This window comes from Rhinatrema bivittatum, chromosome 13 (assembly GCF_901001135.1).
Source record: "Rhinatrema bivittatum chromosome 13, aRhiBiv1.1, whole genome shotgun sequence".
Taxonomy (NCBI): Eukaryota; Metazoa; Chordata; class Amphibia; order Gymnophiona; family Rhinatrematidae; genus Rhinatrema; species Rhinatrema bivittatum.
In genome coordinates this window covers 62,484,626-62,503,935 of record NC_042627.1, presented here as the reverse complement: position 1 = coordinate 62,503,935, position 19,310 = coordinate 62,484,626, and the positions used below count along the sequence as shown (strand labels likewise).

The 19,310-nt window shown below is 42.5% G+C and overlaps 1 protein-coding gene across 1 annotated transcript in view; it reads right to left on the bottom strand.

The window, feature by feature from the left end:
• Positions 1 to 817: 817 nt before the first annotated feature.
• Positions 818 to 19,310, bottom strand: part of ADAMTSL3 (ADAMTS like 3) — a 412,023-nt gene continuing 393,530 nt past the window's right edge. The window contains 6 exon segments of the mRNA XM_029574962.1: positions 818 to 5,873; positions 10,428 to 10,642; positions 12,131 to 12,240; positions 13,328 to 13,532; positions 15,996 to 16,179; positions 18,582 to 18,794. Of these exon segments, the coding sequence (XP_029430822.1) occupies positions 5,764 to 5,873; positions 10,428 to 10,642; positions 12,131 to 12,240; positions 13,328 to 13,532; positions 15,996 to 16,179; positions 18,582 to 18,794 (1,037 nt within the window). The 3' untranslated portion in view covers positions 818 to 5,763.

Here is a 19,310-nt window from a genome sequence, read left to right as displayed (position 1 = left end):
ACAAACTCTTAATTTAAAAAAAAATCTCTTAAAACAATAAAGATCTATAATTGATTTAAAAGACTCTTGATCGGTGATGGTCACCTTGAGCCAGATCCACATGAAAATGTCAGCCCACAGTGGGCACTTTATGCCCAAAAATCTCTGATCAATTTATTTCTGTGTGTATGAACAATAGCCCAAGATTTTGGCCTCAGTCAAGCTGTTTCTAAATAAGAGGTGATTTGAAAAAAGGTTCAGTTTCAGAAAATTGCCCAAACAGGCTCTGCCTTTAGCAATCATTGGCCTAGGTTCATCATTTTGCTATAAAATTGCAAAAAATAGCACCTGTGATTTAAAAAAAAAAAAAAAAAAAAAAGGGGGCATGGTTAGGGTAATTTTCCTGATACTGCAGGGCAAAGACAGGCTTTTATCATATTTTGGGGGAAAAAGAGAGAGAGAGAGAGAGACACTCTTTTATAAGGTAGGGATGTGAATCGTTTTTTGACGATTTAAAATATCGTCCGATATTTTTTAAATCGTCATTAATCGCTAAAGAGTGCGATACAATAGAAATTCCACCGATTTATCGTGAAAAAAATCGTTAATTGGGTTAGTGCACACTAACGGGAGTTAGGACACAACCTAAAAACCCACCCCGACCCTTTAAAACCGCTCCCTTAGCCTCCACCACCCTCCCGACCCCCCCCCCCCCCCAAAACGTTTTAAAATTACCTGGTGGTCCAGTGGGCCCCGGGAGCGATCTCCCGCTCTCGGGCCGTCGGCTGCCACTAATAAAAATGGCGCTGATGGCCCTTTGCCCTTACCATGTGACAGGGTAACCGTGCCATTGGCCGGCCCCTGTCACACGGTAGGAGCACTGGACGGCCGGCGCCATAAAATGTTCAATGATGTCTACTGTGCTGTTTGTACCTCTGACTGTGCATGTAAAACTGCCCCCCAATACCTAGCCCAACACCAAATTCTTGCCCCGCGTTCAGAATGGCCCTTCTTACAGTGTTGCTTAATATGTGTGCCTCCCCAGAGACTCTGTCTCTCTCTCTGAAAACGGGATTTGTGATAACTCTCTCTCTCTGTCCCATTTTGGACATAACGCACAGAATAATGCCAGGAAAAAAGGTGTAGTTATTTCCAGTGTTAAATCCCGCGATAGCATGCATTACGCTATCGCATGCAATGATAAGCACTCTTCATTTTCATAACCTCCTCCCATTTGACTACATTTCTAAAATTTGCACATGTATCTCGCGATGCATTATTTATTGCATGCAATATGGTGTGATCGCGGGCGTTAGGGCCTAATACGATTTGATGAATGACCCCCCCATTGTTCTCTTGATACAAAATTCACATCTTTAGCTAGTTTTTTATACAATAGTGTTATATTCCAACTTTCAGTGATACAAAACCTTGCTTCAAGTGAGTTTTCCTAACCCTTGTAACAATTATTCAACTGAATTGAAAATTGTTTATTTTAGCAACCTGTACTATAAACATGTAAATTGAACAGATAAATATGTATTCAACTAGTTTAGAACTTACTAAGATAATGAAAAATCTGAATAAAGATCTGTAAAAGTCAACTTGCATGGTATCAAGTGCCTTCTTATCTTGATTAATACAAGGTATTAAGTTTTTCATCTTGCTTATTTTCTCTTTAATGACAGGCAATAAAACATTTTAAGTGACACAATCTGCCTTTTTTATGACTATAGGAAGAGAGCCTGACAGCATATGAAAATACCATTAGGAGTTTGATTCACCCAAATTATTTTTGGCTCCTGCAAGGCAAATATCTGAATACACCTAAATAGCATTTGTTGTAAAAGTAGCCATTTGGGAGATAGTAAAAAAAAAAAAAAAAAGATATTCATCATGGCCTGAAAAAGATACTCGAGGTACACAGATCAGCCTTTAAATGCCTTTTCACTCACACATATATATGCTTTTTTTTAATCCCCTATCTTTGACCCCCATTTCATGATGGCAAGCCTGGGAACCCTTACCAGTCAGAGGGCTGGAAGGTTGCCTTCTCTGGGGTGCTGCTTCAGAGCCTCAAATGTGGAGGCCGCCTTCTCGCCCTTGTCTGACCAGCTTCAAAGGATGGGAGGGATCGGAACCACAACCAGAGGCTGATTGGCCTATCGGGGGATCGGGCATCCCCCGGTGGGCCGGTCCTCCAGTCACGTGGACTGCCGTGCGCGGCCATGACAGAGCCGCGCTCGGCAGACCATGTGATGCATCCTGGGCCGGTCTTCCTCGGGAATCCACCACTGACCACAACTGTGATGTGAGTGTAGGTCGGACGCCATGTGCATGTCTTTTATTCTCCTTTGACAACTTTCAGATACAAACATATATTTTTTTCTCTAGGTTAGGCCTGAGCACAGCCAGAACTTCAAGATTCCCTTTTGCCCCTTGGCCACAATTTTTACACTTTTAAAAACTGTGGAAAAATAGGAAAATGAGGAACAAACAAACATTCTTAATTAATGTTTATAAGGCTATACTACTAAAGCTATTACAATAACATGACCTCATTTTAAATTCTGGCAAAGGTTTCCCATGCAAAAGCCTTTTATGCCACAATTTGTGGCAAGTGCCTTTTATAAACCCATTTGGTGTCCCTAATATCTACATTAGTTTAGACAACAATTACAGCATCTCTCTTATCCTAATCTAAGTCTCTGCTGTCAATCACAACTTTATTACTTATTCTCTTACATATCACCCTTGCACTTTATGTATTTTCAACATGCATACAGCTCCCATCATTTCTAGCACACAACATACATTCATGACACCAGTCTCATCTTCCTTAGCACAAAATACACATTCATAGCATCACTATTCCACTATAAACAATACTTCCTTGCACATATAGGACACATTATCTTTATAGTGGCCTTTCCTCGGTTATACAAAAGACAATGATCAGCAGATGTACACTCCAACACTAGTCTGGGAGGATGAACTGTTAAAAAAAAAAAAAAAAGATTATAATAGTCTAGTTTCTGGTGGTCTAGTCCTGGGGTTTAGTCAGGCAATGAGTGAAACATAAAGCAGAAGCATTTTCAGAGCTCTGTATGTGAGCACAACAAATATATTTACAGGACCCTTCTCCAACTCAAACTATTTCACACATCTGATGCAGATGAAGGGGTAATGGATTACTATAAAGGACATCTGACTTGACCTAGCAAAGAATGCGGTGTCTTTGATGTATATCTATTGTTCTGCAAAATGATTCTCCTTGATCGGGAGATGTTGAACCTCTGTTAGGAAAATCTGCTGGCTAGATGTAGGAATGCAGGAGTTCTCGTGTGCACTATTATGAGGAAGTTCAGAATGGGACTTTAAACAATGTTGTTTCCTTCTCACTGTGTCTTTGGAAGTGATAATGTGATTCCATTCATCCTATAGATCATCTTAACTGCATCTCTGCAGCCTTCTGCAACTCTGAAAAGTGCTATATTTGTGCCAATTGTTCTATTGGGTAAATTATTGACGAGACAGTCAGCCTCCTGAAAACCTACTTTCACTACTTGGATCACACTGGAGGCTTTCTGTGTCATGCTGCATACGCACAACATGTATGTCCATCATCTCCCTTAGCTGGATGGAGAGCCTCTAGAGGCTGGGGCTGTGGGATCTGCAGGAGGCAAACAAGAAGGTGGAATCCTCAGATACCACAACAACATCTTGGAAAAACCAGATTATAAAACACTACTATTGAATCCTAGAATTCATTGTGAAATTATTTTGATTGGATTTGTTGTCCGCAGCTACTAGGTTTGGGTTTCAGAGCATACAGAATTTAAGTGGGCAAGCATATTTGGCTTCTTGTTTGTGGTATGGGCAGACATCACAGAAGAAAGATATTTCCTCTGCCCAATTTCAGATGTTGATAGTGTCAGGGAAATGATAAGCAGGGTTGCCTGTCATAAGGAAATGAATGATGTATAATATAATTTGGAGTTAGGACTAGACTAAAAAGGCATGAAAAGAGTGTTCACGTGATTTTCCTGAGATAAAAAAAAGCAGCTCAGGGATATTTAATATCAAATATAGGATGTAATATTGCCAAACATCTCGTAATTTTGTTCAGAAAAATTTCCCAAGTTATGAATTTGAGTAAATCAATCTCCACATTTGCTGTTTGCTTTTTGATGGAGGCTCAGTGAAGCAAAGCCCTTCTAACTGCCACTTTTTCCAAATGAAATAAAATTATTTACAGGCCAAACTACATGACCAGTTTCTTTAAACCTATTGGAACATATTTTGGAATAGTAACATCAAAATTTGCATCTGCTAAATTCAATGGGGATTTCTAACATTTAAACTGCACTTACTGTAAGCCATTGTTTTCAAGGTATCAATTAACAAAGAAAATGGCCATTGCATAGCAACCTCTGTTGTACAGCCACCTAGTCATAGCTTAAAGAAGAGAAACTCAGTGTAGGTAATGCAGCTTCAGCAGTCTCCTCAGATTCTTCTGCTTAATAACATTCCATGTCCTTCATTTTGGTTTGCATTCAATTAGAATACAGACGGTAATTGTAAAATGTATACAGCCACCCCATGACGTTCTCATCTACCATTCTCTCCTTCACCCTGCCCCCACTCCCTCCATTATTTCTTTCTTCCCCATTCCTCCTCCTTATGTTTACCCCCATTGCCCCTTTAAACCGTACAGCACTGTCTCCTCCAACTTTGTAAGCAGTCCTTTCCGTTAGTCTGGTTGGTGTATCTGCCTCTTCTCTCCCACTTTCTCTCTCTATACTATTTTCTTCCAAAGTGCATGCACAATGGAAATGAACTTAACGCCTAGTTTAAGAAATTTTCCATCCAAATATTTGAAACACACCCAGGGCACTGTTGAAGTTTCCACAACACAAAGCATAATGTTCTCCTGCTCCCACCTACCAGTACTAGATTGTAAAGAGTGGCGGTGGCAGGCTTCTGCCATTTTTTCATTCCTCGTTCCTCCCAAGTGCTTGTTTAAGAAAAAAATAAACCAAGTTTCATTCTGTGTTCCTAACACATTGTTTTAGGATGGAAAGGAGTTGAGAGTGTCCTCGTTTGTTTGTCTTCTACCATATGTAAGGACGTGTCACCCACAAAGAGTTTTATTCACTACCATCAATGGAAGTCTTAACTTCAATGCAAAGCCAACAACAATGATTAATTTTGCTATGCATAGGATTGTGAATTGAGGAAATGGTACTTAATTTAAACAAGAACTGAAGCTTTATAAAACATAATTCTTTTGCCAGAATTCACATAAAATACACTGCTGATCTATACAGCACAGTATTCTGGTGAATCCATTTAACCGCTAACCTTTGTAATAGCCGCCCTCTGAGACTAGTTTTTGATTATAACTTAAGATGAAGGTGTTTAATGGCTCAAACTGTAACATCTCGAAATGGAGTATCTTGTGGATTTTAGTAACGAAAGAAGAGAGTCCTGTAGAAGTGGTTAAGTCATTAGCTGGTGCTTTCTATACATGTAGATTTTCTTTATGATGACCTGCAGGTGACCTGTTATGTTTCTATCCAGGCATAAAAATGTCTAAGGCGTTGAAAGGTTCATTGTAAAAAGTTCATAATAAAATCATGTCAGGAGGAAAATTCTGCTTACAATTTCAATTTTGATGCCATGTGAATCATCTCCTTGGGTCCACTAAGTGTTCAATCTTGTGTTGTATTTACAGACTTTGTACACAGTAAATGCAAATAATACTCCTTCAGGACAGGAAAGTTAAGCCTCTTGACATGATTCACAGCACCGCTGTTTGTAGAGGTCTATCAAACACAACTTTAGATGCTTTACAAACGTGCAGTAGTGTGTTGTATCCTTGCATTCTCCTTCTGGAAAAAAATTACATAATTTACATTAAGATACTTTGTCAGAAAATGGACACATTGTGATAATAATTAGAAAATGTGAAAATGGCTATAGGAAAAGATTCAACCAGTCTAACTAGGCACTTGAGATCCCATCACCAGGTTTTATCTTATACTCACAGGTGCACTCCAAATTTTAAATTACCAAAAAAGAAAAATATGTCTATTGGAAAATAAATTTATAATTAAAATTGTTAACCTGGGTGTATGATGAAAACATTATATTCACCCAGACAATACAGAAACTGGTACCCCCACCATTTAGCATGTGTACAATTTCTCAACAGAATTTCTTGAGCCCAAAATATCCCTTTCCATAAGATGGGCTCCCTCTACTTTTTAAAGATAAAATAACTATAGAACAGAAAGTGCCACCAAAAGGATTAATATATATACAGTATACATACACATATGAGTTGTGATGCAGCACAACCCAGCCAGGGGCGAGAAAAGCCTGGGTGTAGTAAGAAAAAGCCAAGCTATACCAGAGACAAACAGCAGAGGGCGATACGAAAGGCAGGGGGGAACTACAACTCCCAAGTTTCTAGAGCCACCACCTGACCCGTGGGCTGAGCAGGAGCTGGAACAGGTGTCAGAATTGAGAGGTAACGATTCTGACACAGCGGAATCCATGGAATTAGAAGAGGAGGGCGTGCCAGCATGGTGGCAGTGGCCAGAAAAATCTAGTCCCTCAGAACAGCAGGAGGAGGAAATGGAGATAAGCTCTCTGATGCAGCAGTCCTCCAGCTCAGGGAAGGACACAGAGGGGTAGATTTTTAAAAAGTACCCCCGCGCGTACTTTTGTTTGCACACCAGGCGCAAACAAGAGTGCGCCGGATTTTAATAGATACGCGTGTAGCTGCGCGTATCCTTTAAAATCCGGGGTTGGCGCGCGCAAGGTTGTGCAAAATCAGCAGCCTGGGCGTGCCGAGCCGCGCAGCCTGCCTCCGTTCCCTCCAAGGCCGCTCCGAAATTGGAGCGGCCTCGGAGGGAACTTTCCTTCCACCCCCCACACCTTCCCCTCCCCTAACCCACTCCCCCAGCCCTATCTAAACCCCCCTACCTTTGTTCGACAAGTTACGCCTGCCCGAGGCAGGCGTAACTCGCACGCGCCAGCCGCGTGATTCCCCGGCCCGGGACCAGTTTCGGATGCCTCGGCCACGCCCCCGAAATGTCCCCAGGCTGGAACCCGCGGCCCCACCCCCCCAATGACGCGCTGCCTCGACACGCCCCCCGACACGCCCCCCCCCCCCCCCCGGAAATCCCCGGGACTTAGGCTCGGCGCACGCAGGGGGAACTTAGGGCAGGTTTTCGGAGGGGGGGTACGCGCGTACCCCTTTGAAAATCTGCCCCAGAGTGAGTAACCCTAATGGGGGATGGTAGAGGAAAATTTGTTTAAAAGAATGTTTTGAGTGTATACGGGAGGACTAGATTAACCTTAGCTGTTTGGCCTGGGAAGGCCCTAACCATTACACAACAGGAGGGGTGAAGGGGAGTGTTGTGTTTTCCCCCGAGTGGGAGCGGTAGTGGCTGGCTAGAGTGAACACAGTGCTGGAGGTCATTGTTTTGGAAGCTGTTCGCTGAGCATGGGAGGATAAAGGAACAGCACTGTGGAACTGCAATATAAAGTGTTTTTCTTTCAACCTTTGTTTTGTACCGCTTGGGAGTGAGGGGGCTAGGCCCTGTGCTCTCACCGAGAGAAACCTCAGGTTTCTCTCAGTGAGAGGAGCCAAGCCTTGCGCAGCCTGGTGGACAGCAGGACAGCGTGGAGAAAGGCGGTGTGACTCAAGTGAGAGGCGTCTTGGGACCGGGACGAGGAGCAGGATTGGCGGAGCAGTGGCGAAGGGCCTTTACAGAGGGTATGTTAATTCTCAGTGCTGGCTTGTTTACAAACAATCAGAATGGCTTTGATGGGGTGAATAGACTTGGCTCCTTAGAAATGTCTTAACAGAATCTTACAAGGCAATAGTTCCAGAATGCCATAGGATTTTCCCCACATTACTATATCACTGTCCTTTTGTGCCGAACTAAAATTTAAAGAAATACTTTTTAGAAATACAATTCTTCTTTGAGGTGCTCCCTAGGTCTTTTTTTCCCCATTCTGAAAAGGAAATAGTAACAAAATACAGCACCAACACTGAACAAACTGCTTCTAGTTAAGAGGACAGTTGACTATTTATTGATAAAATGTATAGCCCGCCAATCCATAGATCTCAGCGGATTACAATAAACATACACAATATTAAAGAAACCATAACTCAATGCAAGATTGAGATGTAACATTTAAACAGAGAGGATAAAAATGTACATACAAGGCACAGTTGCTTATCTCAACCACATCTATCACAGTGGCCAAGACTGAAAATGCACAAGAAAACAGATACGATTTTAGAAGTTTTCTGAAGTGCAATCGGACATTTTCTGCCTTAAGGACATCTGGGAGCTCGTTCCATAGTTGATAGCCCGCAGCACTAATCATACGGTCATGACAGTGGGCTAATCAGATCTTTTTAAAATCAGGGACAACCAAGGTCACATGATGTGATGAGCCATAGCAGATGTGCTGATCATGGCTCCGGGTACCATCCCCCAACAATCACATGAATTTGGTTGCATGCAGGATCATAATGGAGCATACTTTGGCTGAATATGTTGATTGGCAAGTATCTGCAGAAGTCACTGACGAGTATGCTCTTGAAGGCTGGGAAAATGTAAAGATAAAAACTGAAGGTTCTGGTGAAAAAGATGGCTGCCATTACAGTGAATCAGGTCGGTCTCCCGTGTAACAATGAAGCAATAGTGGAACCAATGGTGGCAGTAGAGGCAGCTTTAGATAGTAGGCGTAACACTATCTCAGAACAAATTACCAAACTAAATACAAAAATATCGGAATTTGGACCAAGGATGGAAGCTGTGGAAGGGAGAGACCATGCTTGAGGATGATTCCAAGGCCCTTGCTAATAGAATAATATGTCTAGAAAAGAAAGTTGAATTGCAGGAAGATAAGATCAAGGACCTTAGAATAGATCTAGATGCAATAACATAATGCTTATGGGGTTGTCCGAGAGTGTGGAGGATTGGAATCTAGCCAGGTTCCTGAAAAATAGCTGCTTGAAGTCCTTTCTATACCAGAACTCGTTGGAGAATTAAGAAGTGAGTGGGCTCACAGGCTCGTAAACAAATGTGATGGAGAAACGAAGCCTCATATTACAATTGCCAATTTCCTAAAATGATCCCAGAAACAAGAAGTCATGCAATCTTATCATAAGATTAAAGAGCTGACATAGCAAGAAAAGGCGATCTGCATTTTTCATGATTACTCGTAGGAGGTCTCTCAGAGATGAAAATAATTTAATCCTTTATGCACAATGCCAGTAAAGAAATAAGTAAATTTGCACTTCAGTGTCTTGCACATCTCCATATTTCGTATGAAGGCAACATACAACAATTTGATAAATTTAAGTTATTTGTTGAAGGAAAGCTTCAATCAAAATTTATGTAAGAAAAAAAAGAGAGAGCTCGATGCTGTTCTTTATTCAGATGTCAGAGCGATAACAATTTTGTTCTTCATTGTCTGGTGATGTGCTGGAAATGGCGTCAGCTGACATGGATAAGAAACTATGAACTTTAGTTACCAGCGCCAGGTTTCTGCAAACTCCAGGCCTGCATACTTTCGACTTCAGTAAGAGGCTGGGACTCTTTCTGCTCAGGATAAGTCCACTCGAGATGACTGACATCAAGTATTTACAAGGGAATCAAGGCAGTCAAGAGTTTTAAATATGCAGAAGGTTGGATACACGGATTGCCTACAGAGCCATGCCGGAGACAACAAGAGGGCGCATGACCATAGTTCTTTTGCCAGACTCTGGTGTTTCGTTATGAGGGTTGTGATGGTGATGACCTGATAGGTGTTCATGTGATAAAGGTTTGCTGCTTGAGACCCTGTGATGTGCTAGAAAATTATGTCAGCTGATGCAGATCAGTATCAGCGCTGGGATCCTGCAAATGCCGGGTTTGCACACCTTCGACATTCGCCAAAGGCAGGGATCCTTCCTGCTCGGGACAGTAGCTGGTCAGAATACATATATATGTATATACTCAGGATGATAAAACATTGAGAGTTTATAATGGACTCGAGGTAGTCAAGTGTTTAAAATTTGGAGAACGTTTGATATGGGCAGTACTCGTAGGGCCGTGCCAAAGAAGGTCTCAGCAAACCTCGATGCCGGAAGCTGCACGACTCAATTTAAATTTATCTGTCAAATCATTTTTGCAGCGAGCAGGTGGTCAAATAAAGATGAGCAATTAGCAGTTAATTAACTAGGGGGACTATATATCAGATATAAACTCCACTTTTGTGATGAAGTTAAAAAAAAGCATCTCTAATGGTGCCATAGTTACAATGGGGATGGGAGTTAACTTGAGAGAGGTTCTAGCTACAACCAGGATATCAGCAAAACCTTTAACTGATGGTTTAGCTAGGATACAAATGACAGCAGCAGTTAAATATCTACTTACGGCCACAAGATGTCACACTGCAATGCTGCCAGGTCACTGGTCGCTTTTCCCAGCTGCAGTAGTGGTCAGCCACTGCTTTACCATTCTTTTCATGCATACAGGCTACTCGTCGGGACTGAAATCCATTTCCACATGCTGCAGTACAAGGCCTCCAGGGGCCTGTCCGCCAATAGACATCACATGTCTTGGAGGAGCAGTTTCTCCTGGTTGCTGGTCTGCAGAGAAAGCAAAATAAAGGTGATGTACAAAGAGAACTTTATACAGATCTTGTCCATACTGAACGGGTAAATTAAAGTGAGAATACCACTTTTAACATATGCTCTTCATATTAAAAAAAAAGCAGTACTATTCCCCTTATTATTTGGCCCTAAGGCTGCCAGGCTGGTTAGCCCCTGAGGACACAAATCCTACCCCCCCCCCCCCAGTCACACCCAAGTTAACCCTAAAGCCTGCAATAACCCCCCACTCTAAGCCAGGAGTCACCCTCTGTTTCCCCTACTCCCGCCAGGTTGAGCTGGCAGAATGAGAGCTCCTTCCCTCCCCGCGCACTCTCCTTCCAACCTTCAAATGGCACTGCATAGGGATGAGATGAACTTTTGTACCATTTCATTGCATAAAGAGTGCTGTCTCTCCAAAGTTTATCACTGCCTTCACCCTCCAACTTGCGTGGGGTTATACATATCCCATCCCGGGCACATCAGATGATGTATTAAGCTATCTGATAAAAAAATTATGATCGGTCGTTCCTTCAAAATATTCACCTTGCTATGATCTGTACATCAATTGTGCTACCGTTCCTCTGGCTTAGGGGACCATACAAATGACAGAATAAAATAAATGTTACATACGGCGTGAAAGCTCACAAAACGGACATTGAAAAAAAGTATTCAGTTCTGTGAAGTGATCACAGCCATATACAACATATGGCGAGCAGCGAAACACCAGAGGATAGACTTGGCAGTGGTTGGAGCAGAACGCTGTTACCTCTTGAAACCTAATCTCCCAAATTTCATACCTCAGTTAACATTGCGATACCTTAAGTAAGTTACCTCACTTGACTTAACTTCCCCTACTTTCCTTAGATTTTTGTCTCTCATCTCAGGGCACGTTTTTTTTTTATAACTGAGCCACAAATGTCAGTCACATGTTAAATATCCTCTCCGTTTGTGCCCAGAAAAGCCTTTGAGCTGGAGCCTGGGCAAATGCAAGGTCATTTAAATATGCCTGACTGTCACATGCCAGCGGCAGCCGCCGCTGCAACCGGAATACCCAGAGTAAGAGTTTACAAATGCCAATTACAATGAAATGAAACTCTTGACAGCAGCTCTTTCTGGCATAAAAGATAATTGCTATGTAAGAAATTGGTTTCTGAAAGTAAAGTAGGTATTTTTCAAATGCAATAATAAGAAGGCCATAGCAATTCTGCCTACACTGCACTACAGCATGATTTATTTAGAACTATAAGCTCTCATTATATCTCAAGCAATAAGGAGATATATTTGAACCTGTCACTTGGCTTTTTCTGACAGAAAATCATTGAACATCATATGCCACAAATAACCATGATCCAAACCTCACATAAGTGTAGCAACAAGCGTGGAAATCAATAGTTAATCAATAATCTATTAAGATATTACTTGGCAGCAAAGTACATTTGTGTAATGGCATTGTTTCTTCTCATTTCCTTGCAATATGCACAGTACCTTTTTCTATCATCACAGAAGCTGTCTGGTACCACCGACCCATTGCTGTGTTGACAGAATATGCGGCGATGCTGCAAACCGAGTCCTTCACCCACACATCGTCTAGAACACTGTGAGACACAATGTATATTTTACAAGGCAAGCTGAGTGCATTGGCACCAAATGCAAAAACATGAATCCGGGAGTGGGGGTGGGATGGGGAGGGGAGAGGATAAGGGGAGTCTGTTGGGGAAGAAATTCCCTGTGCTAAATCGGCCCTTTCACTTTGGGCAGCAAGCATGGCCGCCATGCACTGTGTTAGCATCCAAGCTATTACCATGCACTTCCTTTCGGGGGCATTTTTTAGGGCACACGCTCGTTAAAAACGATTGCATCGCCTATTAAGTGGAGTTCGACTGTGCATGTAAAAAATGTTTTTAGCACAAGTTTGACTGTTTAGGCCCCAACATATCAAAATCAGTTTTTTCCATCCTTAATTTGTGTATGCATTAAATAAAGTAACAACTAATAAATACAACATTGGGTGTAAAAGAGCTGGCACTAAATAAACAACAAGAAGCAGGCTGGCCTGATACTCAGTGGCAGTGCCGTGCGCTTCCTGCTGGGGATGCTGTGAAGGCAGCGTTCACAACCCTGGGCAAGGTGGGGGGTTTGGTCATTAAGGGTGACATTTAGTGGCTGGATTTAGAGCCCATGATACAGGGATCCAGGAGGAGCTTCTGGACCATTGTTGCATTGACCAGACTAGGAACGGGGGGGAAATCCCTGGGTAGTTCTAAGTGAAGGGTCATAGCTTCAGAATCCTGACACTGGTTCCAAAAATCAAAAGGAGAAAGAAGCAACTACACAGCCCATCTTCCACCACCCCTGCAGGCAACATGACGAAGCCTTTGAATCAACAATGAGCTCTGCTCATTAACATTTAGCACATGAAAGTCAATAGAGAAATCCTCACCATTCACTTCTTCCAACCCCAAAACTGTATTTTCTTTTGTAGCAGGAATTAAAGAAATTGCTGGCTCCCAGATATTCACTTATGTTAGTCATGCAAAGACAATGCCTTCATTATTAGAAAGTAGAAATGACTTTATAAAGACATAGACATTCCAGTTATGAATTAAAAGCTGGCCTCTGATCAGGAAACCATAGAGGCTAAGATTTCAGAGACTATTATGTGAACTTTCCCCATGGATTTACCTCTCCCCATGGATGCTCTATCCACTCTGAACAGGAACGAGTGGAGCAAGGTTTCCTGTCCAAAGGACGATCATTGCGTGCACAGGAATCTGATGGCAATGTTATTACACTTCCATCTGCCTTTTCTTGTTGACATGTTATTTGTCGTTGGTGGAATCCATTACCACAGGAAGCAGAGCATTCGGACCACACACTCGTGACCCATCTAAATATTTAAGATAAAGCAGTACAAGTACAGGTATTTCAGAAATGGAAATTAAAAAAAAGCTCAGACCAAATATTTAGAACAACAAAAACATGAACTGGATTGTGGTTGCATGCTTGATAGGTATCCAGGTCTCGTTTGTAAACAACACAGAAAGATGTACCAGGGTCTTTGGTGAAAAAACAGTTTTTCCTCTGAACCAGAGCAATAAAAGGTAACATTTCGACTATCAAGATAGCATTATAGGGATACCAGTCTTCCACATCTTATGGAAAGGTTCCTGCACTGGGAGCAATCCCCATTGTCTTGCAGAAGGGAAAGACATTCCTGCAAAAGCTAGAGACCCAGTTTTTCTGGAGGAAACAAAATAAAATGCACGTATAGCTTGTCAGCCATGGGAGGAAAAAGAAGCTGCTTTTATGGATTATAGAGAGCATCTCACGGGTCATGAGAGACATGAAAAGCTCCTTTCACAGCTAAGCCCTTCTCATTGACCATGGAAGACCTGAGAAGCCACATGTATTACATATAAAACTCATCCTGCCAGCCACAGGAGCAAACGATAAGTCACATGTGCAGTTGTCAGATCCCATCCGGCTGGAAGTGGGAGAATTGAAAGGCCAACAGAGCTCATGCCACCAGCTGTAGAAGCCAGGATTAAGTGCAGTGCTCGGTTTATAATATGAGGAATGAGCAGGAGCGAGCCATCAGCAGTCAGTAAGGACAGAAAGAAGGGAAGAGAAAAGGTAGAGGAGCACAGTTGAGGGATGAAGGTGAGAATGGATGGAGGAGTACTATCCCTGCTTACCAGCTGAAGACCTCCTCAGCTCTTCAGGATTTCCTTCCCTTTCACACTACTCAAAATAGCCATGAAACTGAAGTTTCATATGCACTCACTTCTAAAACGTCTGTTTACTGCAGGTGGCCAAAACACAACTGATATAATTTAGGTACAACAGATCATTCACAGTAAGTGTCTACAATTTCAAGCTTTGGGGGGTACACTGGGAAAGTATTAATGGTGCTAACCTTATAGCCCCTTATCCAACACTTAGAAAGGTTACTATGTGTCATTCTCCAAACAATGGCACCTCCATCACTCACAGACATGAGGATATGCCCCCAACTAGGAGTTGATCAGAAATACTGAACCATGCCACTGAGCAAATGGAAAATGTTACTTATGCCACAGTCACTGGCCCTACATCAGGTCTCGCCCATTATTTGTGCTTGTCCCTGATTCATATTTTAAAACTTTCTGTTCCACATTTCCAATTTACCAGGATGTAGGTCGTACACACAATACAGATTTGATCACTGACTAGCTGGCACTGGGTCTGATCAGGATGCCTTCATCTCCTTCACCTTCAGGCCTTCTCTAAAAGGACTCAACTAAACTTAAAACCTCCTATCATGCTGTCGAAGATTGACCCTGCAGTAGTCGATTATTAGATCCAAAAGTTTAATTATCACCACATTCATCCTCTTCCACTTCAGTTTGTTGTCTGACTGAGAGCTGATGACTGTGCATTGACTATCACTTATTCCAGTACCAGGGAGACCATAAAAAGTGGGACCAATCCTGCACATTTTCAGAGTTTCGTACTGCCATCCTCTCAGAGAACAGACCTTTGTGCTGTATACACCAGTCAAACTGGCATGTTTTCCACTTTTTATTAAATATTTTTATAATGATAATAATTTTGCCATTATAAAAATATTGATATTTTTATTAAATACTTTTTATAATGACTATATCTTTTAATGCAACTTGTATATTTTTATATGGAATTTAGTGCCTGTGAAAGAAGCCGGATTGCCAGCAGTGGATGGCACGCCTATGGCCTGAAACAGGGTTGCCACTTTGACATCTCAAAGGTGCAGGGTCAGTCTGAATCCTGGCGATCCCCCTCAGGGAAACTATTTGGAAATGTGAAGCGATGTGAAAAGCCTGCACTTGTCAAGCTTTGTGGGTAGCAGGGCCTTACAGTCCTTATCTGCCAACATAATTCTATATATTCACAGCATAGGCAATGGCAGCCCAAGCGTCCCCAGTCTGCTCTCTGGCGAGAGAGCCTGTGAAGGGTTGAGGGCCTCTCACAGCCTTCATGCCTTTCGCCTCTCTGCTGAGATTGACAACAGTGGGGGCCAAGCCGAGCCAAACTGGGATCGATGAATTTCATGACAAGAACTCCTGAATACTGTGAATGGAAGGGAGAGCACAAGTGCCACTGGAAGATTTTGAAATAATGACTTTGCCGTCACTATCGCTTTCAGCCAGATTTGAACCAAGGATCTAAAAGTCAAAGGCTGTGTAACCTTGTGCCAAGTTCCTTGAGATAACCAGTCCTTCTGTTTTCCACTTTCCAGTAGCCAGCATGCTATATTAATACTTGAGAAACATATTTAAAAATGACTGTACTTCTGGGTATCATAGATTCAGTACAATAATTGTTCACATACCTTGAAGGACAATCCTGTAGGCTGCAGGGATGATAAGCGACCATGGGCTGCAGAAGATGTTCACACAGTGACTCGTGTACTTTTTGCCCACCGGCATTCACGCAGTGCAGTCTTCTGAACCGGGTGCCAGAGTTACCGCATGTAGCAGAGCAAGGATTCCACTCACCAAATTCCCATCTATAATCTAAAGAGCAGAGAGAACATCACTCAGCTAGAGCCGACCTGGTGGCTCCTGCTATACACTAGCATATAGGGCATGGCTCAGGTTCAATCGCTGGGTCAAGCTTTTCTAGTCCCTAGTTCAGCCATGGATGAGGATTTGCTGGAGGCGGAGTTCACAACCCTTGGGGAAAGGGACAAAGGAGTTATGGTCATGGCTTAAAGAGTAACACATAGTGACGGCTTTCAGGGGCCATGAATACAGGGTTCCAGAAGGACCCCTGGTGTATAACCACTGGTCCAAGACTGGACTAAATGTAAATAGGGGAAAATGTAAATAGGTAGTTACAAATGAAGGCCCCATAGTGCTAGATCCCAGCCCTTACTCACTTCAGCTGGAAGTACATACAATAGAGCAGCAGGAAACTACTGGATCAAAGAAAAGAACAGGGCTAAAGGCCATCTTTACAATTTTCTGTAATTCTTGTACGTCAGTGAGCCCAGACAGCTAAAAAAAATATATGCAAGAATCCAGTATAACAGATTCGCCCAAATTAATTTTAGTTTCTGGAACGCAGGTGATAGAAAAAAATGTGAACATTAACTGTCGCAAAAAACAGATGTTCAGGAAATACCCTCCAAAAAAGAAAATATTCCTTACAGCCTGACAAAAGATATTCAGAGTGCACAGGAGGAGGGAGCACAATACACCTGATCACTCGTGCATATAACACTTGGTTTTATTCACCGCTGGTTCACTGGCCACTCTCAGATACAGATTTACTCCTGCTCAAGGCTGGCAGAAATCTGACTCAACATACCTCCAATTCCATTTTCTAGGAGCAGTTTTGACACTTTTGAAACCTTTTTCTGCTTGCTGAAAAAACCCATACAACTGCTACTTGCTGTGACCTCTGTTACTCTTCCAATAGGATGTGAGCCCCCCGAAGACAGATAAATAATTACAATACCTTAGTATTGCACTGCCAAAAAGGTGTGAGCTAAAGCCACATAAATAAATGTGAAGAGGCTTTCAGTATTAACGCACACTGTAACAAATAACTGCAGCTCAGCTTCTCAAAGAAATCCCGAAATGCATGGCACTGAGACAGCTGATGTCTAAACTTAGGCAAGAAGTCACAATGATGTCCCCCTCTCACTCCCACCCTAGACAATAACATCTCTCACCAGCTCGGAAACCCTGGCAGGATGCATTTGAGTCAATTCTTCAGGCTCGGCAAAGGACAAAGAGTTAAACCCAATCTGAGCTACAGGACTGGCCCCAGAAGTTCCAGTCTGTGCTTAGACAGTACTGACATACTTTTACTCTTTGTGCATTTTTAAACTGTGCAGGAAATTTAAGTCTTGGACTAGGCATACATTAAAACTGCAGAAGCAAATGGACTTTCTGGGACTCATATGTACGGTATTTAATTTACGAAGGGTCCATAGTAAGCGGTACATGCATTAAAGAAAAGGTTTTCTCAGTTTTGCTGGAGCAAACATTTTAATGATCTTGAAACCTCATGGAGGTACCTAGGAAGCTCTGTTTTGACTCTTTATGGGGGGCTCTTTCCAGTCCACCTCTTTGCAGCTTGCAGGCCTGTCAGTACTTTGACCCTGCGGGCGTGCAAGCCAATTGTAAAGGGAAACATGGCTCAGGCTTCCCAGGCAGCAGCAATTCGTCCCTATCTGCACTCACACAGCTAAGAAAATGAACACAGGGCACCAGAAAAGGCCTTGCAGAGACCCAGCAGAGCCAATACAGGACTGGCCTTTGCTGGCATTGCCAGAGCGGTCCATACTCAGGGTGGCACAGATGGCAGCAGAGATCAGAACAGGATGACGACATGGATGGCCGAGATGGAAGATACCATAGCTCATGGCATTCAGGGGCTGGTGGCATCACAGCAGGAGATCCAGAATCCTGGTAACATCTTCTTTCCTGTGTAGACGTTGAATACGGGTTGGGGATGGGTGGGCAGGGGCTCTGGTTTTGGGCACCCAGGAGTCAGGATGTTGTGGGCGAGGTGACCAGATAGAACTGACAGGATCCCAGCACACACACGCACGCACGCACCCACACGCAGCAATAAAGCAGCAGGAATTACACACACAAAACCAGCAGTAGCCACTTAGGAGAAGGAGGAAGCAAGAGGGAGCAGGCTAGCAATGCCTTCCTTCTGAAAGTCCAGATTTTACAAAGTTGCATTCGCTGTAAAAAATACTTTGCAGATTTTTTGTACTCCATGGAGCACACCTTTCCATTCTTCTTTTCAATAATTTTTAAGCCAAAACAGAATCATATATGCATGAAATAACATGGGTACCTCTTTTCTAATAGTTTACCTATATCTGGCATAAATATAGCCTATGAAGCTGCCATTAGTCAATAAATAGTTAATCTAGGACTGAATCACCACAGACCTTCGAGGATAACATTGACCCATGCAGACACTGTCTGTTTATTAGTAGACGTCCAGCATCTGTACTCTCCAGCAAACTGGGCAGAGAAGGGGTTCACCTCTAGAACACGTCCCCCTACCAGGATTCTGTACTCCAGCCCCTTCATCTGTTGAACTGGCTGATTTTTTAGGAACCAGTGAATTTGGTTTCTGTGACTGGTACGCACTGGGCAACCTAGAAATAAACACAATTGAAATATGTCATGTTCGGGTTAGGCATCTTGGAAGTGAACTAATTTTCAGTGCATCTAACACAAAGGCATGACCATGAAATCTGCAATAAACTGCTGAGTGTCTTCTATTTTTGGTATTATAAAAAAAATCTTGTTCTGCACTGATGATCAAAGATGCAGAATGCCCAAGCTGTGCCTCCATGGCTGTAACAGGAAGGAGTCCTGCACCATTCCGAGATGCATCATTTATTTATTTAAAAATATTTAACAACTGCCTGTAACAGACCACTCTGAGCTAAGCGGTGTACAGTATATAATTCCATTTCATAACACTACTTAGAAAACATAAAAAATATTAGTAACAACTATTACAACTAAAATAACCTAATCACACATGAGACCAGTTAACTGATCTGAGGGAAAGCTTCATGAAACAGAAAAGCCTTTAACCATTTCTGAAAGACTCCCAGATCTTTTAGAGAATGTAATGACTCAGGTAATGAGATCCATAAAGTGGG